Below are 24,250 nucleotides of genomic sequence, written 5' to 3'. Positions count from 1 at the left end.
AGTCGTCTTTAAGATATGAGACAGAGAAAAAACTATAGAAACTAGAAATTCCACTAACAGCGAGGTGAAAAGTTGGAAAAGAATGAGATAAGAAGGCAGGTAGAGGGCAGACAGACTGTATTGTGCAGCTGGTGTGGGCTGGCTTCATCTGGCTTCTCCTGCTGTACCACTAACAAGCTGCAGCCACCTGGAAGCTTGGGGGAGGCGTGTGTGTCTGTAAGTATGTAACATTGTATTAGAGGCGTGTGTGTGTGTGAGTGCGTGTGAGTGTGTCGGCCTGTCTCACGGACTGTGTTTCATTTGAAACTGTCCAGCAAGCTCTGACTGGGCAGACAGGCTTTGAAGTCACACACACAGACACACGCATGCAGGGACAGCTCACACACAGGGAAAGGAAACTGCTGAGGAACCTCTCACTCATGCTGCACCACCCTCTGAGAACAGACTAGAAACGTCTGTGGGCTTTTCCACAAAAATTACGCCAAGAACCCTGAGCACTGTGTTTAAATATAAAACTGTGATTAACAGAAACCGAGTTGTCCCGAGTCTTCAGCACAGTGTTTAATGCGGCGGTGTTTACTGTGAGTGTGCGCTCGCTTGGCAGTTAATCACGGATTTTTAAAGAAACGACGCAGAAGTTTACAAAGGATAACGGCTAATAGCTTCCTGATTATCGGTTCACTCATGAATGTCTAGCCTGAGAGTCACAGCCACCTCTAGACAGCGACAGCAGAAGAAATAATACGTATTATCATATTATTATATTCTTTGGAAATCTACTTACTCACCTGCCTTGCCACAAACACCACTTATGTCTGTTTAATATAAGGAGTGTAATCAGTAGCTGGTTAGTTCAATTGTTTTTTTCTTTTTTTCCAAGCACAGAGGCGAGATAACAAAGGGAATAATGCTTTATTATTTATGCTGAGCCAACTATCCAGGCTGCTCGCTGTAATTTTCTATCAGGGGCGTTTTCAATCTTAATTTACTTCATCTGCAAGAAAGCAAATTAGCCTATTTGCCAAAATGCCAATTTAAGACATTCTCATTCATTTAGAGCAAAAGGGTTATGACATGCAACAAAGCCAGACTCAATTTCAGTCAAACAGATGCATTAATTTAAACACAATGAGCAGCGAGCTCAAAGTTCATGTGTCTGTTTCAGTTATCGAACACGAAATTTAGCAGCTTCCTCCTGAAATATTGAGGTGTCTGTTTTTTCCCTCTGAAGGACTGTCAATGGGTTGGCTTTAAAAAATAAAGAAAAACAGTTAAAATATCTATTAATTATTCTATAGTGTAAAATTCACCACGCAGCGCCACAGAAGTCTATCGGGAAACATTGTAAAGCTTTAGAGCAGGCAAACAAACTTCATGTGTCTCATGATTTTGTTCTGCTCAACCCCGCTTTGCCTTTTTGTTCGGGGGTTTACCCGAGGCCCAAATGTGAACCTTGCCTGTCACTCCAAATTACTGCAACTTTGCATCATTCTCGTGACGTCTGAAAATGAATCACAAAATGGTCACTTCTTCCACTTTCCACTCCTGGGAGGACATCTGGGCACCACAGTGTACAAAAGCAGCACTCACACACAATCCCAAACACACATTTATAACATACAGCATCTCTTCATAGCAACAGCTGTACCCACTAGATTAAACAAACTACCATCCTCTCTACATTGCTGACATTCATTCCTACTGAGGGAATCCCTGGGTAGCTGAAGATGCCAGAGCCAGACATAAACTGTACCGTCTGGCTCCTAACATGATGTCAAAATACAGACAGAGACAGTGGACTGGGATTTTAAACTCCTCCAGCTGATGACACCTCTGGACTTATTAGGCTTCTGCAGAAAGAGACGTTACCACTCGCTATCGCAGTCACCCTTTGTAGGTTTGACCCTCTCGCTTTACTGTCTCCTCAGACAGCTGTTTTCAACAGCTTTCCTGTATTTGCTACACTCTCCTTAAATTCTCTCTCAGCTCTCATTCCCGCTGCCTCACCCATTTGTCTCTGCTACCCTCTTTCTGCCTTCCAGTACCAGTAAATCCAGGGAGACTAGCAGAACTGACACCCTATCAGTTTGTAATGGCGTTTAGCGTGTGGCATTGCAATGCAAGCTCAGCAAGCAGAAAAAGCACAGGTTGCAAAACTCCGGACATAGCTGCATACTAGTGCACATGCTCACTGTCACAAACACCCTCTCACAGATAAAATTACACATGTACTGCGAAAGTTAATGGCTGCCTTTTTCCTCTTCCCATTTTTTTTTACTGTATCTCTGATGCATTACTTTTGATGGATTCCCACTTGCTCTCCTTCTTTGTTCCATGAGTGTGTTAACTCTTGACAGAGTTAACTTTACAGAGACGCTGTCTGGAACTACGTTCCCTAATGAATCATGTTCCATCTCCTACATCTTCCTCCTCGATTCATATTAATCTGCTCTGCTCTTTCGCCTTAATATTAAACAGAATCATGGGTGATTTAGGAACTGAAACTGATGTACTTTCCAGCTTATGAAACTCTAAAATGCAGAGGATGTTGTCTGCTTCTAAGCTGCTATGCTTCTTCCATGCCTGTCGCAACACCTTAAAAATCCATGGCGCCCTAAGGGAAGACCATTAGTGCTACAGTGATTGAGCACCCCTTTATGGACAGCTATGCAGAACCTATTCACCCCTCTCTCGCAGACATATGGACACACGTGTCCGCACACAGACACGGCCTTGGCAATGCCATACATAAAGCTTTCTGGGGCAGCTGTGGCAGATTCACAACCCCAGCAGTAAAGAAGCTGCATCAAAGCCTGTGTGAATATGATGCGCTGCTGCTGCCTCGCTAACTTAGCTGAGCCACTTCCACTAGTGTGATGAAACGTGTCACACCCACACAAGTAAAAGCACAACCCAGGAATTTTTGAAAACATATATACCTCGCATGATGTAATGATGTCTAAAATTCTGAGTCACAGATATTCTGTTTATACACCTACGAAACACTGGGGAGTTTTTTGGAGCTAAAAGTTTATTAATTAGTCAACCTGCAAAACGCGCATTTACAATTCTAATACAGAAAAACCCATAACAGCAGGTTAACATACCGACATGCTGACGTTCAGGAGTGATGCTACCCTTTTAGCCACACTAACTAAAAATTGGCTTCTGGGCTTTAAAAGTGACATCAGCGCTCAAGTGTCTGGCATCTGTATTCTTTTTACTGACCAGCAGGAGGCGACACTACTGACTGCAAACAAAGCTCAGCACTACAGAAGCATATGGGAAAATGACCTCCAGCTCCCATGATCTGTGAAGCCATTAAACTCTTTGCTGGTGACCTGATGGCTAGTTTCAACTCTTAATGCACACCCCCATTAGTCAAAAAGGACAATAATGCAATGCACGCTTTAGGGCGGGCCTATCATTGTGACCAGCTCAAGGCTTCACTTAACAATTGATGTCTGAAGGACGTCTAGTTGCATCTCTTAGATGCAGCTTATGGCTAACCATTTTTGCTAAGCAACATTTGGTAATGAGGAAAAACCTCAAAATTCAGCTGATAACCATGGGGCTGAAATAAAAATATTGGCTGAATTACATTTTTGATCTAATGATGGCAACCAAAGCTTCATGGCATTTCACTCAGTTGTTTATGATATCCGAGTTAGGCAAAAGTGCTGGCCCAACATCCTGACATTTCCATCTGATCAGCATCGTATAACAACTTGTTATATTTGAGATTTAGACATCTGGACTAGCAAAACCAAAATAATGGAAACTGTATGTTTTATGATTGAGACGCAGCTCACATGGTGCTCTGCTCGGATATCTGATTGAGAAAAGTACACACACACAGAGTGAGAGAGAGTGAGAGGGACACAGCATGAGACTGAGAACCCTCCCCACTGCTCTCCGTTTTTAAGAAGAGAAAGACAAAAAAGGAATTACAAAATCAACAAAAGGTGTCAGAAAAGTTAAATAGCAGCGGCTGAGAAGGAGTAAAGCTGCACGGATCTGGATCTGAGGGAGCTGCTTAAGGGAGCAAAAAACAATGGAAGGGATGGAGGAGAGAGAAAACAGAGGTCAGCAGCTGACAAAACAAAAGGATAAAGTCAGAAAGGAGAGCTGCTATCTCTCTATCCCAGAATGGACTACACAAATACGCCCTCCTGCCCCAATCCATAGACTAAACACAACAGTGAGAGAAACGCTACTGCGGAGCGAGCAGTCAGGTGCTCACAAATATATAGACAAACAATAGTGTTTAAAAATAGAAAGCGGGATCTATCTTATTGCATGTGAGCAGGGGGGAAATCCAGAGGTAGTTTATCTGAGAACTCGCAACTGTCTCTCTCCCAAACAAAAGCTGACCCCCCCCCAACACACACAGACGCAAGCAGACACACTCAAATACACATACACACACAGGGGTATCCCAGCTGACCAGCTGAGACCTCGAGACCATTAAGAGAATTAAAAGCGACAGAAGGTGAGCAAGAAGAGGGAGAGCCGGAGGGAGGAGAGGCTCAGTGTGAAGCAGCATCCATAAGAGAAGGAAATGTTTCCAGCAAAAGCAGCAATGCGTAGGCTCATCACCGTCTCTCGTAAACATGATGAAAAATGAATCACACTAACAGCGACTTTTAACCTTCATTGTCTATCCCTGTATGAACTGTCACAAAGAGCACTTCATCGCTCTAAGGCTGCTCTGTTTCTTCCACAAGTACACACACTCCTGAAATAGCAACAATCTCTCTCAGCGGGGTATTTGAGCAAAGACACACTTCACCTTGTAGACATCAGATCAGATCAAGCTGCTTACGGGGAATCTCCACTGACTCTTCTCACAGCTCAGTGCACGTAGCTGTTCAGCCCGAGTCCATGTTCAAATCCGAAAGGCAGGCGAAAAACAAGCTTAAACTCCTCCAGCCAGTCGCCGGCAGCCAGAAAACCCGAGAAGACAGGAGGAAGAAGAAGCAGCAGCCGGCAAGTCGGACAGACAGAAAGAGAGAGAGAGACTTCATTCCTCTGAGAGCTTCCCACCTCTCTCTCTTGCTCCCTCCTCCTCCTCCTCCTCCTCCTCCTCCCTCCCTTGTTCCCTCCCTCTTTTCTCTCCCTGGAGCTTATCTGTCCTGAGGCTATCACTTCTTTTCTTACCCCCCACCTTCCCCCAACTCACTTGTGCTCGAACTCCGACGAGTGTTTCCAAGGCAGCACCGTCACGATTTTCTCCGCCGCAACTCGCAGCTCCACACGGACTTTTAGCACCACTCCAGTTTCAGTTCCACTTCAGCCTTTCCGAGAGGAGAGCTGGGGGCGGGGTGGGGGAGCGGGAGACAGGCCTGAAAGCCGATCCATTGATCTAATCAAGCAAAGTTACCAACAGCAACCAGACCAGCAGGCAGCTGAGAGAAACACCCGGTACAACCCCCCCACCCATGACTCCCCACTTCTCACAAAGAGCTCACACAGAGCCAACCAACCACACCAACCCCCGCCTCGACTGCTGGAGCCACACACAGACACACATGTTCACGTACACATTCACCCCGACACGTGCCGCAAACGCCACACGAGCGGATCATGTGCACATTTCAGGCGTCAAGGTGAGAAAGGCAGGTCGTGTCCTACGTGCACAGATACGTGGAAAGCCACACACATTCAAAAGCCATTAAGCAAAAGATTAAAAAGAAGGTTAAAAGAATAAATAATTGCTTTCACAGTGTTTGATTACTGTTGCTGAGTACCAAGTGTTCCTTTTTGTCCACTTTCCATGTGTGCAATTAGCACATTAGATTCAGTGCTGTCTGGGTGATGACCCCCGCTCTCTTTTGTTCTGCTCTATTACACTCTGTGCCGGCTGCTCTTTCCTGTTGTCACCTCCTTTATCTGCCCACAACTGCAAATTACCGCATAACTACTGCATAACTCTGAGGTGATGTGATGACTATGTTCATTTATCAGCCTTTTCCTGCAGCTACAGTCAATTAAGAAGTCAGGAAAGTAAATAGAGCACTACAGACAAAACACAAGCACATTCCAGAAAGCTCTCACACTGTCCTCGGATCTTTCTCTCATCACCGTGTGGCATTCAGAAAACACGGCACACACGTGTTTGCTGACTCACACGCGCAGACACATTAACACATATGTAGTCGTGGGGATCTGCAATCCTGCAGGACCGGGGCCCTGCCAGCTCACTTCCTGTATGAGCTTTCTTTCCCCAGGACTGGCGTGACCACCGGGGAACTAAAACCCCCACAACAACACGTCTCCCACTGTATCATTACAGCACATGTCAGCTCAGGCATTCAGGCGCAATTAGCAATAACAGAGTTGTGTGAGAGCAAATCATGGTTTATATGACTTTTGTTTTCAGACATCTACAACTAACAGTGAGGTCACGTTTAATGAGGAGTTCGTGTACAACACCGCCACCCCACAACGAAAACACAAATGAGACTTAAAGGGACAGTTCAGAGTTTTGGGGACTATATTTATTGCTTTGCTGTGAATTTAACCATTTAATGCATTCACTGCATCCCTGGATTTTACTAGACATTACCCGATATCTAACAACAAAGACTTGTATGATGTTAGAATGCACCAATTTGTTCCAAGGTGAGAATAATGCAGGTAGCAATTCAATACCAGCGAACAAAATATGTTCTACCCAGACATCTCCTCTCACCCAGGGCAGGGCGTGGAAATACTCCAGTAGTGAGAACACGTCTGAAGTGGACTACCCTGGATTTCATGTGTACATGTTAGAAATAGCAGTTTCACAGAATGTGGGACAATGTCCAGATGGTATTATCCCTGAAATGTCTATATTTCATGTGTGAAAATGGTTTTGGTGCTACTGCTGGATGGCTTATGAGAAGGATGGCTGTGGCTCAGGTGGAAGAGAGGGTCGACTAGATTGGTCCCTGGCTCCCCAAGTTGTCCCTGATGCATTGTTCAGCGTGTGAGTATGTGTGTAAGATAAAAAAAGATCAGATTAGATTACATGAATAACTTTTGGATAGCTTCTATTTTTTTGTTTTTTTATCTAAAAACATTCTTTTATGGGATTGAATCAGTCTCTACAAGATGTTCTTGTAGAGACTGATTGAAAATTCTTCAGTCTCTACAAGATGTTCCATCATTGTTAAGAGTCAAGGAAATGTCTGGTAATTACGCCCACTAAACCAGCAAGTTGCTGTTTTACACATTAGTTACAGATTAAAAGAGATATATAATAGTAAACCACAGTCACACAGGCCTGGATACTGGGCAGTGACCCCCTGACAACCTCTGGTCACAAGGGAACATGTGTAATCCTTAACTAGTTGGTGAGTGGTTCCTGGCGGTGAAACTGACTGCTTTTTGGTGCTACATTAAAAATATTCTGGTGACTGGTTTCAGCGCTAAAAGTCTGAACTGGTCACTTGTGTTTTGCATGGAAGATGGCGACTGGTCGGCAAAAACCTGCAAACTACTAGCAGAACTTTAGTGAAAGTCAAAAAGTGTGACAAATCAAAAACAGAGAATGTTTGCTTTAAAACCTATTTTTAAAAACTTTTATTTTGAAGGTGAACATTCTCCTTTTCCAGTTTGCGCTGTCACTGTGTAACTTGCTTATGCTTAAAAAGGCTTTAAAATGTTAACATGAACATGGCTCAGAGTGCTGAGAACTACTACACAAAGACACACACACACACTTAAGTCAGAGCCAGTTAACTGGCTTCATTCAGGCTGGAGGTGGAAAAGAGGAAATGTACAGATGTGTATAAACACACTGGGGGCTATGGATCACCTGAATGGGTCACAAACATTACCTTTGCCCTACACAAGCAGTGTTCATACATCTGCATCTACTCAAACCAGCGTCTTAACTGACTTGCCACTATTCTAAATACCATCCACCGAAGGTCAGTGGTTTTGAATGTAAGCACTCACTGTAGGCTAACAAGGAAGGAGTGAGAAAAGAAGGTCAGAAATCTGGGAAAGAATCTGAGATTCCATTTCCACAGAAAGCTTTTTTGTTTTGGTTTTTTGATGAAAGTGTATCTGACTTTGGAATTTCCCTGTGTTTATTTTTAGACATACTCACATGAAATAAAGTGGAACTCCTGGTTGCTTAATTTCTGCAATCCTTTGTGTTTTGTCATCATAGTCTAGGATCAGCTGTAAACACAGTGCGTCAAATCACAAGGTGAAGGTATATTTTCTTGTTTATTTAATTTATGTACTTCTAATTTGCATTTAAAATACAAACCCCCAAACTCAGCCCCCTAATTCTCGTGGCTAAGAGGCTTTTCCGGGTTTTAGTTTTGGGAGGCTTTGCTTCAAACCAGTGATCACAAAAATTGATTGCATTTGTCCAGCATGACAGCAATAACATACTGTATGCAAAATCCAAGAAGGAGCGATAAAGTAACATTAGGTGTTAAACACACAATCTTTCTTTTATTTTATTATACTATATAGAGATTTCATTGCTTAAGTAATTGTGTCTAAACCAAGGAAATGAATTGCCCTGATCACTTTAATGTTTATCCTGCTACAAAGAGAAATGTGCAGGGTGGGAGGATTTCTGTTAACTGCTTTCTACATTTTCTGCATCTCAGGGCTCATATCCATCAACGCCACTGAGTAAATTGTCAGTACGCTTCACTGAAACAAATTCTTGCATGTTTTTCCATTAATACACCACAAGACTGACTTCTGTCATCCTAAATAAGAAACCAAAGAAACTGTTTGACATTACAGCTTCAAGCTGAGGACTGCGGTACATCCCCCATCCCCTACTGGACCTTTTCGTAAATTGCCCCTGATTTTCTGCCTCAAGGCACATCCACTCTAAAGGGACCCCATGGGGTCTGAGGACACATGTGTGTGTGGGTGGGTGTGCGTATGTGCTAATCTGCAGGACAATAAGGGCACTGTCCTTACCCCACACAATTAGGGCTAGGGGCTTCACAGCTGAGCATCTTATTGACAATAGAAACTGGAAGTGTGTGTGCCTGTGCATTTGTGTGTGTGTCCTACCAACACACGTGTCAAACACAAAGCCATCCAACTGTCCACATCGCCCAGGGGGGAGGGATCAACAGAGAGGGGGAGACGGATGGATGGAAGGGGGGAACAAAAGTGGGAGAAATGAGAGAAAAAGGGTTTTGAAATGTGCCGCCTCAGGGTGAAGGGTGAGGATAGTCAAAGGGACAGGGTAATATAGATATATTATATATATATATATATATATTTGATATTACCGGTAGAAATACTATGTACAGATGGAAAAGCGACAGGAGTAAGGTGATAAAAGTGTGCTGATGGAGGACAGATAAGAGTCAGCTGTTGTATATGGATCCAAATCACAAAGAGGATGTAGTCCCACATATAATCCTTATAAAAACCACAATAAGTTATTTTTATTTGGGGTTTTGTGGGAATTAAACAAAACAAAGATAATCTGAATTAGTGAGATTTAGAGGTAGGTGGATGCTGTCTGTCTTCTGTCACCAGTCTCTCTATTAATCTAAATTTGCTGGGTGCGAGCTATAGCTTTATATTTTACAGACAGACGAGAGATTGACATCAGTTTTCCCATATAACTCCTAAAGTAATAAACTGAGATTGTTTTGATTTCTCCTGGAGGTTCTTGGTACCAGTTCACACAACCTGCCATCAATATCGAGTAGTCTCCACCATCCTTTAACTAACCTCCCATCCTTGAACCTAAGGTGCAATTACCCGCAAAATGTCCTCATGTCTGAGGGATGTCTGTGTCTTTATATCTTGAAGGAATACGTCCTTGAAGACGGACATTTATCGTCCCTAGTGTAACAACTTCACCAACACTTAACTGTCATACTGCGTGAAAAAAGGGAAAAAAAAAAAAAACCGGTGCACAGTTCCTTTTCCCTCTTGCACACATCAGTGCTGACCATCTGAGTACAGCAGGTAGGCGTTAATTCAGACTGGCTGCGCAATCAATGATGGTAAATGGAGGCAGCAGGAGGGACAGACAGTGATCTGCTGCTTTCATTTCCCTCCCATATCTCTTTCTCTTCCTCCCTCCATTAAAACACAACCGTACCATGTCCTGTTTCACTATAGGAAAGCTCACTTAATGAGGCACAATCTCAGTTTGCAGTGCACTCATGCAGTTTTCTCCCTTTCAGGCTCCTCACTTTACACCATCAGTGCCAGGTAGCTTTACTGTCCAGCCTGTACCATATACATTTCTCTCTTTCTAAGTCCAAGCCTGACTGTTTTGTTCTTTTGTAACTTAATTAAAGCTGCATTTCTCTCCCTTTCTTTTTTACCTAATAGTACTTCATCCTTCACAGTGCAAAACATACAATACAATATTTTCCTGCTGTTACTATTATTGCTACTTAGTTTAAAGACGTGGACATGGAGCAGAAATTTCTTTATTCATACAAATTCTGGTAGCAAACCGAGAAACCCAGAATCTGAAAACCAGATTTGTTTGTAAAACATTTGTCTCTATTTCTCTTGGTTATCCAGTATGAGATATTCACACAGCTGTATTTTACTTGCTGCTCCGCTTTTAAATACTGAAAATTTACCACAGTCTCAATTTGAATGTGTGTGCTCTTCTTTTCCTTTCTTTAAACCAATAAGCCCCTACACCCTGTTCTTTAATTACCATTCACCATTAAAACATGGATTGGAGATCTTTGCACAGCACATTTTAAGGCTCAAAACAGTTCAGGTGAGGCTGGAGGTGAAAGTAATGAAAGGTATAGGACAGAAAGCCTCAGGGGTCCCCTGAGGATCAAGTGAAAAGGTTGCTACACCCAAAGGACCCTTTCTGATTGAAACTAGTTTTAAGTTTTTATCACAGTAAATAACTAAATAGCTTCAAGTTCAGTCAGTAACAACAAGAACACAGAGACCAAAACAGCATCGGCTCCATGGTAACACCTGGGTAGTGCTGTCAAGATCACCTGATGATTTTTGAACAGGATTCTCCAAACACAGTGTTTGCAGCGTTTTAACTGGAGATTTCATTTCCAAACACCAACCTGAACCTACAAGCATCTCTCGCTATTTGCTGTGACTCGACGAACGCTTTGGAAAGATATCGACAGCTAAACAAGTGTAACAGCGACTCTTCAGTGTTTCCTGAGCCCAAATGGACCCAACGTTTGTCTCAGAAAATCTGGTAAGCTTTTCTCATGTGAGCAAGCAAAAGCTTTTTTTGAATTCTCTGCTCAAAATTTGTCTAAAGCTTTCATAATCTTCAGGAAGCAGAGTACACTTTGGAGTTTAACTTTCATTTTTATTACTTAAACATTTGTAAGCACTTTTAACAATACTCTGTGAACATTTGTGTTTTTATAACATCTGTAAGACTCAGTTTTTGCTTTTTTGTTGTGTCGCCTTAAAGCTTTCTAATGCCACACATCACACTGTTTGATTGATTTTTCTAACTATGGACTCTGTGCATGTTTTTATCATTCAGGCATCTTGGGCAGTGCAGACGAGCGCTGCTGATATGAAACAGCAGCAGGAAGCTAACAGGATGGCTGAAAGTGAAACGGTGCAAGAATTAAAAGATGCACTCCATTTTGCCACTCAGGAGTTGAAGACTGCAAAGGAGGAAAATGCATACTTAAAGGAGAAGATTGCCGTCCTTGAAGATGCTCACAAAATGGAAGTGAGTAGCCTCCAAGAAGAGCTCAAACTCAAGGATGAGGCGCTTCAAAGATGTGTGAAGAAAAGAAGAGCTCAAACCAAAGCCTGGGTAGAACTCCTGCATGAATCGACGATAAAAGACATGGAGATAAACACCAGGGAACAACACTGGAGCAGCAAGTGGCAATCAACCGAGAAGAGCCTGAAAGAGGAGAAGAAAAAAGTGGAGGAGCTCCAAATTAAGAACAAGCTTCTGTTTGAGAAATTACAGGAAAATCTGGACAAATGGAAGAACGTCCTTCAGGTGAGCTGTCTCCGCTATCATTTCACTTTACCATAATGTCATGTTTGGTCCTAACAACTTCTGTCAGACTGAGTCACAGTTCGGTAAAATACATTTTACTCTGTCTACATAGGAGCTTGCACCCAATGCTGACCACCAGGAAGAAACCCTGGAAACAAATTCCCATGAAGAAAAACTGGAAAACCACGAGGGAGAAGAGGAGGGAACGGACAAACCAAGAAAGGACAAGAAAAAGCAGGAAGAAAAGGAGGAAAAGCAGGAGACAGAAGAGGAGATCGAAGGAAACCTCGAGAGAAAAAGTGACGAGAAGATGGAAGATAAAACAGCAACTGAAGATCTAAACCCAAACCTCTGCCTGGTTCCCATCCCTCTCACTCCCTCCGACTCTTGCCCTTTACCACCTGCCCCTACACCCCAACTCAACCCCTCTGCCTCCTCCCTACCTTACCCACTCTCTCGTGCCCTTTCCTACTCTACACCCAGCTCGTATTCTTTACGCCACACCCTTAGTCTCCACACCTTCCCCCAATCCTCCTCCCAACCTTACTCGGTCTCTCGTGCTCCCTCCTACTATTTACCCTTGTTTTCCAAACCTGTGCAGCCCCTAAACTCTAATGAAATTTTTGATCTGCTTTTTTGTTCATTTTAAAATAAACATGTGAAATTTCATTGAACTTACAGTCTTTGTTTGGATCATTTTTTAACCTATAACAAATTATTACAGTTTTGTGCAGAAGAAATGAGACTTATACTTTTTTAATAAATTTAAGTGATCAAGAGTCTCTTGTCAGAAAGGTTTAACAGTTTATAAAGGTTAAGTTGACAGCGACAGACTTTATTTTAAAGAGCCCCAAGATAAGAAACGTGTTGCAGTTAACAAGCAAGAAAAAAGGTATTTTTATTATTGTGGCTTTCAGATGCTAAATATCTAAACCTGACATATGGCACTATTAGGACCTTTGAATGGGTGAAAGCTAGTAATGAAAAGGCCTCCTACTAGCATGTATAAAAAATGAAGGCATATTAAGCTTCAACTTTTATTCCATATTTGATCTTCTTTCCTTTTAATCATCTCCATGTGAGAACAAGACAAAATGATCAAAAAGGATTTATTTAATAATAACAACAAAAGACTGTATATAAAAGATAGACATAACCCGCGTGACCAGTTGCCTTCTGTGTTTTAGGAGCTAGTATTGGACTGTATTTGAGCAAGATGGTGAAATGCTAAGTTACCAGCTGAAGCTGTCTGGCTTGGCTAATAAGTGTATCAAACACCTTTTGGGTCCAACACACAAACATGGATGCAACGCAAAAAAAAAGAAGATCTGAGCATAAGAGACTTCTTGGATGCTCGGTTTCTACAATTTGCTGCACAGTAAGCCGTATTATGTTAATTAACTGCATTAAAATGCACCAAGAGGCACCAACACCACAGTCAGGAAATTTCTTTATTCATATAAATTCTGGTAGCAAACCGAGAAACCCAGAATCTGAAAACCAGATTTGTTTGTAAAACATTTGTCTCTATTTCTCTTGGTTATCCAGTATGAGATATTCACACAGCTCTATTTTACTTGCCGCTCCGCTTTTAAATAGAGATGGACCGATCCGATATTACGTATCCGTATCGGTCCGACACTGACCTAAATTACTGGATCGGATATCGGAGAGAAATAAAAAATGTAATCCGATCCATTAAGTATCACGAAAGCACCTCACAAAACTTGCAACATGGCGTAACTCAGCTCATAACCTTAGCACCTCGGAGCAGTATGCGTCACATGATAGAGCGGCTGTGGGGTGCGAGACCTGTCGGCGGTCTGGTTGAGTATTTGGAGCATCGCTACCAAACCGGCATTTCATCTCTGAGAAAGGTATCCCAGAGAAGTAAAGCAAGTGTGTAAGTTCATCTCTGAATGTTTGTAAAGCATTCCCACATTAAGCTTAACAACCGATATATGGAGCGACTGCCTCTTCTCTCTCCCTCCCTCTCCTGTCCCTACTTCAATCATAAAACTGATCGATGATCAGCTGATCGGCTTTTCTGTCGCGACTCCGTCTGTCTTGTTTGTTTTTGGCCCACTTTGCACCAGAAAGAGGAAACCAGCGGCTAAACAACAGCAGCACGTTTAAGCTTGATAAGTTGTTGTTAGAATTTATTTAATATTACTTTCTACAACAGGATCCTTTTCTACGTAGCTGACGGCTGGTAACTGTGCAGGGGCGGATCTAGCAAAGTTTAGCCAGGGGGGCCGATTGTGCCCCCTTTTCCCTGTTAATGCCCTAAGACATACTTTTCTTTCTTATTCTCATTTAAAATATGTAGCTTTTAATAAATAATTATCTGAATCTTACACCCAAAGTTTTAATCTGATGTAAAATGTATAGAAGTCCATTACTGTATATAGTAACTGTTAAGTCTAATTTACCCTGGTAAGCTATAGTACCTTTTCCTTTGGGAAGATACCATCTGTGCAGTCTGCAATTCTGTTGAAGTAAGAAGTTGAATCTATTTAATTATTCTTGAAAAATAATTGATTTCTGTGCATTTTTTTTCACACTGCATCAAATTAAAGTTGATTATGTCGATTAAGCATCATGAGGTGGAGGGTGGGGGTGGTTCCCTATTTTTTTTTTTTTTTTTGCTGGGAGTTTACAACCCTATTAGTTAGGTTGCTTAATATTTCTGCTAAGTACTCTTTAAAATACCAGAATAGGGAGGATGGTGCAGGTTTAAGTTTATTAGATTGATCAGTGTTGCTGAACTATGAAATATTTTGGGTGCAGTGTATTTTTTCCATACAGGTATAACAGAATAGCTTTAGTGTTTTTTTTTAAACTTGAGTATAAACTTATACAAAATGCAGCAAGATATTAAAAAACAGTTTTATTGATTACAAAATACACTATATTCATATCGGTATCGGCAGATATCGATATCAGAAGTGGTATCGTGCCATTTCTACTTTTAAACACTGAAAATTTACCACAGTCTCAATTTTAACGTTCCCGCTCTTCTTCAGTGCTCTCCCTCCTTGCTCTCTCTAAACCAATAAGCCCCTACACCCTGTTCTTTAAGTACCATTCACCATTAAAACATGGATTGGAGATCTTTGCACAGCACATTTTAAGGCTCAAAACAGTTCAGGTGAGGCTGGAGGTGAAAGTAATGAAAGGTATAGGACAGAAAGCCTCAGGGGTCCCCTGAGGATCAAGTGAAAAGTTTGCTACACCCAAAGGACCCTTTCTGATTGAAACTAGTTTTAATTTTTAATCACAGTAAATAGCTAAATAGCTTCAAGTTCAGTCAGTAACAACAAGAACACAGAGACCAAAACAACATCGGCTCCATGGTAACACCTGGGTAGTGCTGTCACTATCACCTGATGATTTTTGAACAGGATTCTCCAAACACAGTGTTTGCAGCGTTTTAACTGGAGATTTCATTTCCAAACACCAACCTGAACCTACAAGCATCTCTCGCTATTTGCTGTGACTCGACGAACGCTTTGGAAAAATATCGACAGCTAAACAAGTGTAACAGCGACTCTTCAGTGTTTCCTGAGCCCAAATGGACCCAACGTTTGTCTCAGAAAATCTGGTAAGCTTTTCTCATGTGAGCAAGCAAAAGCTTTTTTTGAATTCTCTGCTCAAAATTTGTCTAAAGCTTTCATAATCTTCAGGAAGCAGAGTACACTTTGGAGTTTAACTTTCATTTTTATTACTTAAACATTTGTAAGCACTTTTAACAATACTCTGTGAACATTTGTGTTTTTATAACATCTGTAAGACTCAGTTTTTGCTTTTTTGTTGTGTCGCCTTAAAGCTTTCTAATGCCACACATCACACTGTTTGATTGATTTTTCTAACTATGGACTCTGTGCATGTTTTTATCATTCAGGCATCTTGGGCAGTGCAGACGAGCGCTGCTGATATGAAACAGCAGCAGGAAGCTAACAGGATGGCTGAAAGTGAAACGGTGCAAGAATTAAAAGATGCACTCCATTTTGCCACTCAGGAGTTGAAGACTGCAAAGGAGGAAAATGCATACTTAAAGGAGAAGATTGCCGTCCTTGAAGATGCTCACAAAATGGAAGTGAGTAGGCTCCAAGAAGAGCTCAAACTCAAGGATGAGGCGCTTCAAAGATGTGTGAAGAAAAGAAGAGCTCGAACCAAAGCCTGGGTAGAACTCCTGCATGAATCGACGATAAAAGACATGGAGATAAACACCAGGGAACAACACTGGAGCAGCAAGTGGCAATCAACCGAGAAGAGCCTGAAAGAGGAGAAGAAAAAAGTGGAGGAGCTCCAAATTAAGAACAAGCTTCTGTTTGAGAAATTACAGGAAAATCTGGACAAATGGAAGAACGTCCTTCAGGTGAGCTGTCTCCGCTATCATTTCACTTTACCATAATGTCATGTTTGGTCCTAACAACTTCTGTCAGACTGAGTCACAGTTCGGTAAAATACATTTTACTCTGTCTACATAGGAGCTTGCACCCAATGCTGACCACCAGGAAGAAACCCTGGAAACAAATTCCCATGAGGAAAAACTGGAAAACCACGAGGGAGAAGAGGAGGGAACGGACAAACCAAGAAAGGACAAGAAAAAGCAGGAAGAAAAGGAGGAAAAGCAGGAGACAGAAGAGGAGATCGAAGGAAACCTCGAGAGAAAAAGTGACGAGAAGATGGAAGATAAAACAGCAACTGAAGATCTAAACCCAAACCTCTGCCTGGTTCCCATCCCTCTCACTCCCTCCAACTCTTGCCCTTTACCCCCTGTCCCTACACCCCAACTCAACCCCTCTGCCTCCTCCCTACCTTACCCACTCTCTCGTGCCCTTTCCTACTCTTCACCCAGCTCGTATTCTTTACGCCACACCCTTAGTCTCCACACCTTCCCCCAATCCTCCTCCCAACCTTACTCGGTCTCTCGTGCTCCCTCCTACTATTTACCCTTGTTTTCCAAACCTGTGCAGCCCCTAAACTCTAATGAAATTTTTGATCTGCTTTTTTGTTCATTTTAAAATAAACATGTGAAATTTCATTAAACTTACAGTCTTTGTTTGGATCATTTTTTAACCTATAACAAAATATTACAGTTTTGTCCAGAAGAAATGAGACTTATACTTTTTTAATAAATTTAAGTGATCAAGAGTCTCTTGTCAGAAAGGTTTAACAGTTTATAAAGGTTAAGTTGACAGCGACAGACTTTATTTTAAAGAGCCCAAGATAAGAAACATGTTGCAGTTAACAAGCAAGAAAAAGGTATTTTTATTATTGTGGCTTTCAGATGCTAAATATCTAAACCTGACATATGGCACTATTAGGACCTTTGAATGGGTGAAAGCTAGTAATGAAAAGGCTTCCTACTAGCATGTATAAAAAATGAAGGCATATTAAGCTTCAACTTTTATTCCATATTTGATCTTCTTTCCTTTTAATCATCTCCATGTGAGAACAAGACAAAATGATCAAAAAGGATTTATTTAATAATAACAACAAAAGACTGTATATAAAAGATAGACATAACCCGCGTGACCAGTTGCCTTCTGTGTTTTAGGAGCTAGTATTGGACTGTATTTGAGCAAGATGGTGAAATGCTAAGTTACCAGCTGAAGCTGTCTGGCTTGGCTAATAAGTGTATCAAACACCTTTTGGGTCCAACACACAAACATGGATGCAACGCAAAAAAAAAGAAGATCTGAGCATAAGAGACTTCTTGGATGCTCGGTTTCTACAATTTGCTGCACAGTAAGCCGTATTATGTTAATTAACTGCATTAAAATGCACCAAGAGGCACCAACACCACAGTCAGGAAATTTCTTTATTCATATAAATTCTGGTAGCAAACCGAGAAACCCAGAATCTGAAAACCAGATTTGTTTGTAAAACATTTGTCTCTATTTCTCTTGGTTATCCAGTATGAGATATTCACACAGCTCTATTTTACTTGCCGCTCCGCTTTTAAATAGAGATGGACCGATCCGATATTACGTATCCGTATCGGTCCGACACTGACCTAAATTACTGGATCGGATATCGGAGAGAAATAAAAAATGTAATCCGATCCATTAAGTATCACGAAAGCACCTCACAAAACTTGCAACATGGCGTAACTCAGCTCATAACCTTAGCACCTCGGAGCAGTATGCGTCACATGATAGAGCGGCTGTGGGGTGCGAGACCTGTCGGCGGTCTGGTTGAGTATTTGGAGCATCGCTACCAAACCGGCATTTCATCTCTGAGAAAGGTATCCCAGAGAAGTAAAGCAAGTGTGTAAGTTCATCTCTGAATGTTTGTAAAGCATTCCCACATTAAGCTTAACAACCGATATATGGAGCGACTGCCTCTTCTCTCTCCCTCCCTCTCCTGTCCCTACTTCAATCATAAAACTGATCGATGATCAGCTGATCGGCTTTTCTGTCGCGACTCCGTCTGTCTTGTTTGTTTTTGGCCCACTTTGCACCAGAAAGAGGAAACCAGCGGCTAAACAACAGCAGCACGTTTAAGCTTGATAAGTTGTTGTTAGAATTTATTTAATATTACTTTCTACAACAGGATCCTTTTCTACGTAGCTGACGGCTGGTAACTGTGCAGGGGCGGATCTAGCAAAGTTTAGCCAGGGGGGCCGATTGTGCCCCTTTTCCCTGTTAATGCCCTAAGACATACTTTTCTTTCTTATTCTCATTTAAAATATGTAGCTTTTAATAAATAATTATCTGAATCTTACACCCAAAGTTTTAATCTGATGTAAAATGTATAGAAGTCCATTACTGTATATAGTAACTGTTAAGTCTAATTTACCCTGGTAAGCTATAGTACCTTTTCCTTTGGGAAGATACCATCTGTGCAGTCTGCAATTCTGTTGAAGTAAGAAGTTGAATCTATTTAATTATTCTTGAAAAATAATTGATTTCTGTGCATTTTTTTTCACACTGCATCAAATTAAAGTTGATTATGTCGATTAAGCATCATGAGGTGGAGGGTGGGGGGTGGTTCCCTATTTTTTTTTTTTTTTTGCTGGGAGTTTACAACCCTATTAGTTAGGTTGCTTAATATTTCTGCTAAGTACTCTTTAAAATACCAGAATAGGGAGGATGGTGCAGGTTTAAGTTTATTAGATTGATCAGTGTTGCTGAACTATGAAATATTTTGGGTGCAGTGTATTTTTTCCATACAGGTATAACAGAATAGCTTTAGTGTTTTTTTTTAAACTTGAGTATAAACTTATACAAAATGCAGCAAGATATTAAAAAACAGTTTTATTGATTACAAAATACACTATATTCATATCGGTATCGGCAGATATCGATATCAGAAGTGGTATCGTGCCATTTCTACTTTTAAACACTGAAAATTTACCACAGTCTCAATTTTAACGTTCCCGCTCTTCTTCAGTGCTCTCCCTCCTTGCTCTCTCTAAACCAATAAGCCCCTACACCCTGTTCTTTAAGTACCATTCACCATTAAAACATGGATTGGAGATCTTTGCACAGCACATTTTAAGGCTCAAAACAGTTCAGGTGAGGCTGGAGGTGAAAGTAATGAAAGGTATAGGACAGAAAGCCTCAGGGGTCCCCTGAGGATCAAGTGAAAAGTTTGCTACACCCAAAGGACCCTTTCTGATTGAAACTAGTTTTAATTTTTAATCACAGTAAATAGCTAAATAGCTTCAAGTTCAGTCAGTAACAACAAGAACACAGAGACCAAAACAACATCGGCTCCATGGTAACACCTGGGTAGTGCTGTCAAGATCACCTGATGATTTTTGAACAGGATTCTCCAAACACAGTGTTTGCAGCGTTTTAACTGGAGATTTCATTTCCAAACACCAACCTGAACCTACAAGCATCTCTCGCTATTTGCTGTGACTCGACGAACGCTTTGGAAAAATATCGACAGCTAAACAAGTGTAACAGCGACTCTTCAGTGTTTCCTGAGCCCAAATGGACCCAACGTTTGTCTCAGAAAATCTGGTAAGCTTTTCTCATGTGAGCAAGCAAAAGCTTTTTTTGAATTCTCTGCTCAAAATTTGTCTAAAGCTTTCATAATCTTCAGGAAGCAGAGTACACTTTGGAGTTTAACTTTCATTTTTATTACTTAAACATTTGTAAGCACTTTTAACAATACTCTGTGAACATTTGTGTTTTTATAACATGTGTAAGACTCAGTTTTTGCTTTTTTGTTGTGTCGCCTTAAAGTTTTCTAATGCCACACATCACACTGTTTGATTGATTTTTCTAACTATGGACTCTGTGCATGTTTTTATCATTCAGGCATCTTGGGCAGTGCAGACGAGCGCTGCTGATATGAAACAGCAGCAGGAAGCTAACAGGATGGCTGAAAGTGAAACGGTGCAAGAATTAAAAGATGCACTCCATTTTGCCACTCAGGAGTTGAAGACTGCAAAGGAGGAAAATGCATACTTAAAGGAGAAGATTGCCGTCCTTGAAGATGCTCACAAAATGGAAGTGAGTAGGCTCCAAGAAGAGCTCAAACTCAAGGATGAGGCGCTTCAAAGATGTGTGAAGAAAAGAAGAGCTCGAACCAAAGCCTGGGTAGAACTCCTGCATGAATCGACGATAAAAGACATGGAGATAAACACCAGGGAACAACACTGGAGCAGCAAGTGGCAATCAACCGAGAAGAGCCTGAAAGAGGAGAAGAAAAAAGTGGAGGAGCTCCAAATTAAGAACAAGCTTCTGTTTGAGAAATTACAGGAAAATCTGGACAAATGGAAGAACGTCCTTCAGGTGAGCTGTCTCTGCTATCATTTCACTTTACCATAATGTCATGTTTGGTCCTAACAACTTCTGTCAGACTGAGTCACAGTTCAGTAAAATACATTTTACTCTGTCTACATAGGAGCTTGCACCCAATGCTGACCACCAGGAAGAAACCCTGGAAACAAATTCCCATGAGGAAAAATTGGAAAGCCACGAGGGAGAAGAGGAGGGAACGGACAAACCAAGAAAGGACAAGAAAAAGCAGGAAGAAAAGGAGGAAAAGCAGGAGACAGAAGAGGAGATCGAAGGAAACCTCGAGAGAAAAAGTGACGAGAAGATGGAAGATAAAACAGCAACTGAAGATCTAAACCCAAACCTCTGCCTGGTTCCCATCCCTCTCACTCCCTCCGACTCTTGCCCTTTACCACCTGCCCCTACACCCCAACTCAACCCCTCTGCCTCCTCCCTACCTTACCCACTCTCTCGTGCCCTTTCCTACTCTACACCCAGCTCGTATTCTTTACGCCACACCCTTAGTCTCCACACCTTCCCCCAATCCTCCTCCCAACCTTACTCGGTCTCTCGTGCTCCCTCCTACTATTTACCCTTGTTTTCCAAACCTGTGCAGCCCCTAAACTCTAATGAAATTTTTGATCTGCTTTTTTGTTCATTTTAAAATAAACATGTGAAATTTCATTAAACTTACAGTCTTTGTTTGGATCATTTTTTAACCTATAACAAAATATTACAGTTTTGTGCAGAAGAAATGAGACTTATACTTTTTTTAATAAATTTAAGTGATCAAGAGTCTCTTGTCAGAAAGGTTTAACAGTTTATAAAGGTTAAGTTGACAGCGACAGACTTTATTTTAAAGAGCCCCAAGATAAGAAACGTGTTGCAGTTAACAAGCAAGAAAAAAGGTATTTTTATTATTGTGGCTTTCAGATGCTAAATATCTAAACCTGACATATGGCACTATTAGGACCTTTGAATGGGTGAAAGCTAGTAATGAAAAGGCCTCCTACTAGCATGTATAAAAAATGAAGGCATATTAAGCTTCAACTTTTATTCCATATTTGATCTTCTTTCCTTTTAATCATCTCCATGTGAGAACAAGACAAAATGATCAAAAAGGATTTATTTAATAATAACAACAAAAGACTGTATATAAAAGATAGACATAACCCGCGTGACCAGTTGCCTTCTGTGTTTTAGGAGCTAGTATTGGACTGTATTTGAGCAAGATGGTGAAATGCTAAGTTACCAGCTGAAGCTGTCTGGCTTGGCTAATAAGTGTATCAAACACCTTTTGGGTCCAACACACAAACATGGATGCAACGCAAAAAAAAAAAAAAAAAAAAAAAAGGCTTCTTGGATGCTCTGTTTCTACAATTTGCTGCACAGTAAGCCGTATTATGTTAATTAACTGCATTAAAATGCACCAAGGGGCACCAACACCACAGTCAGGAGTAGACAGCTAACGTCTATAACTATCGTGTCTCCACCCATTTTTCATTTAAAGCAGCCACATTCTCATTAATGTGCAAATTTAAAAGGGTCAGTTATAACATGCCCCTCCCCACATTCGCTGAAGAGCCGGCCATTTTCACCTGAAGCTGCCTTAACCGGTTTTTTTGGAGAACTACAGATTTTAGCTTCATCCCCCGAGGTTGCTCCTGGGATAATAGGTGGCTTAAGACCATCACAGGCAATCACATGTGTGAACACTTGTTTCCATTACACGAACGTTTGCAAACATATGCAGCACGACTGCACGGTCTCATTTCACCTCTATAATTGCCTTCTTAATGTGTTTGAACTAAGACTGACAAAATATTTCAGATCCTTTCAGTTGATACCGTCTCTTCCTCTCTCCACCCACTGGCCTTTTCCTCATTGTCGTTTTGCTCTCCAAACCCTTCATCACAACCCTTTTCACCCTCTAGCTCTGCCCAGCCATTCATCACTCCAGCACTTCCTCTTGCCACTCCTCCTTTTATACTTGCCTTTATTCCTCCCCTCTGCACCCTCCCTCCTTCCCTTTCTTTAACAGCTGCTGGCCTGCGTCTGTCACCGCTGACCCCTCATTGCCACGTGCCGTCTCTATATCCCACAGAGACCCTAAATCATTAACTTATGCGCATGCATATACATGCACAGATCCGCGTCTGATTGGTGGCTGTCTCCTGCCCACAGAGAGCTAGAAAAATCACACTCATCTGTGACTGCAGGCCCTCAGTACACTTCAGTATTGCCAGTCAATTAAATGTCTTATGAAAACCAAGTCTTTTGAAGGAAGAAGTCATTAAGTGTCACCTTAAGACGGCTTTGGACATTCAGCGTGTGCTCAGGCTACAACGTCAAGAACATCAGAGCTGTATTACTGCATGCGGCACCTTGTTAAAAACAACAGGGTTGTGTCCACAACATCAAACTGTTTATCACACTGCTGTGTCTCAAAGATAAGCATGTGTTTTTAAGACTACCACAGTTCTAGACTACTTGTCATCTCCAGAGTGTTGCAGCCATATGAACATGTCATATGTGGAATAATCTTATCTTTCTTATCGCATTAAGGTTTGACAGCGCTGGAGATGCTACAACGGGATGTTTGCAGTCTCACGCTTGTCTTCGTGTCACCCGTGTGTGCCACCTGCACATGGATGTGGTCAGTGGGAAATCCACAAAAAACCTACACTAGTCATTTTATTTTCCATTGACTTAACTGCTGTTTCAAATTCTGAGTAATGGCAGACAATCAGATAAAAACAAAAGGTGAGACAGAAGTAATCAGTGGACACACACACACACACACACACACACACACACACACACACACACAGCTAATCCAATGGCACGCAGGCTTTAGTGCATCTCCTTCACTACGTTACTGAACTTTAACATCAATTCAAACTGTGGAAAGTCTCTACCTTTCAAAGCAGTTTTTCACTAAGTTATGGAAAAACATTCCTGTAAAATAAAACGTGGCACAATTATTCAAATGGAGGCTGGTGAGTTCACAAGTTCCCACATGCTGACTTTCAGTAAAACGAAATCCAGGTCACAGTGCACATACTCTGTGTTCAGCGTACATCGACTCTGTATTCAACGTGGAACTGACGAGGTCAGGCCCAGCACAAACGTCAAGGTTGACGTTCATCAATAAACCAGAGACGCAGATACAAAGTTATCAGGACTGATCTGAGCAAGTATAAATAATATATTTATATACACAGACTACAGCATGTTGAGTTTTCCTAAGTGCCTTGTCTTTCATCTTTGTGTTCTGCATTCAAAACCTGTGTCGCACTAGGTCATATAATCTGTCAGAGCACCATTAAAGCTTCCATCAAACCCAGAGTTCCATATTTTCCATTTACCACATGTCACACTGAGCAAAGGGACCCATTTACAAAATGCGATATTAGCCCTGTCACAACAGGTGACACGCACTCTGTTCTTGTCATACTCTGTGATAACCGCAGTGTTAGCATCCACAGACGGGTCTTTTTTTTCCCCCTCCCAAGTTTGGTGTGCGTGTTGTTTTCACCTTTGTCGC

The 24,250-nt window shown here is 41.5% G+C and overlaps 4 protein-coding genes across 13 annotated transcripts in view; 3 read left to right on the top strand and 1 right to left on the bottom strand.

The window, feature by feature from the left end:
• LOC100701786 (SPRY domain-containing SOCS box protein 4) overlaps nucleotides 1-24,250 on the bottom strand; it is an 89,253-nt gene that overhangs the window by 43,492 nt on the left and 21,511 nt on the right. Inside the window, exon 1 of one of the 10 annotated variants that reach the window (XM_025900379.1) lies at nucleotides 5,183-5,397. The exons of 7 other annotated variants lie outside the window; for them this stretch is intronic. The gene's annotated coding sequence lies outside the window, so the exon portion shown is untranslated. Of the gene's footprint in view, nucleotides 1-4,792; nucleotides 5,050-5,182; nucleotides 5,398-24,250 lie in introns of those variants that run through there. 2 more of the 10 variants (XM_019348246.2, XM_019348249.2) reach the window with 2 other exon arrangements.
• LOC109195687 (eukaryotic translation initiation factor 5B-like) lies at nucleotides 10,943-12,639 on the top strand. Its single transcript, XM_019348243.2, has 3 exons — nucleotides 10,943-11,182; nucleotides 11,483-11,959; nucleotides 12,072-12,639. The coding sequence occupies exons 1-3, from the start codon at nucleotides 11,153-11,155 to the stop codon at nucleotides 12,606-12,608; spliced, it is 1,044 nt and encodes a 347-aa protein (XP_019203788.1). The 5' UTR covers nucleotides 10,943-11,152; the 3' UTR covers nucleotides 12,609-12,639.
• On the top strand, nucleotides 15,349-17,018 carry LOC109195685 (eukaryotic translation initiation factor 5B-like). Its single transcript, XM_019348241.2, has 3 exons — nucleotides 15,349-15,563; nucleotides 15,864-16,340; nucleotides 16,453-17,018. The coding sequence occupies exons 1-3, from the start codon at nucleotides 15,534-15,536 to the stop codon at nucleotides 16,987-16,989; spliced, it is 1,044 nt and encodes a 347-aa protein (XP_019203786.1). The 5' UTR covers nucleotides 15,349-15,533; the 3' UTR covers nucleotides 16,990-17,018.
• On the top strand, nucleotides 19,708-21,396 carry LOC109195686 (eukaryotic translation initiation factor 5B-like). The gene is made up of 3 exons (XM_019348242.2): nucleotides 19,708-19,941; nucleotides 20,242-20,718; nucleotides 20,831-21,396. Exons 1-3 carry the CDS (start codon nucleotides 19,912-19,914, stop codon nucleotides 21,365-21,367), a joined length of 1,044 nt encoding a protein of 347 aa, XP_019203787.1. The 5' UTR covers nucleotides 19,708-19,911; the 3' UTR covers nucleotides 21,368-21,396.

This window comes from Oreochromis niloticus, linkage group LG18 (genome assembly GCF_001858045.2).
Source record: "Oreochromis niloticus isolate F11D_XX linkage group LG18, O_niloticus_UMD_NMBU, whole genome shotgun sequence".
NCBI lineage: Eukaryota > Metazoa > Chordata > Actinopteri > Cichliformes > Cichlidae > Oreochromis > Oreochromis niloticus.
Note: the sequence above shows the minus strand (reverse complement) of the source record. Positions and strands in the feature narration are given on the sequence as shown.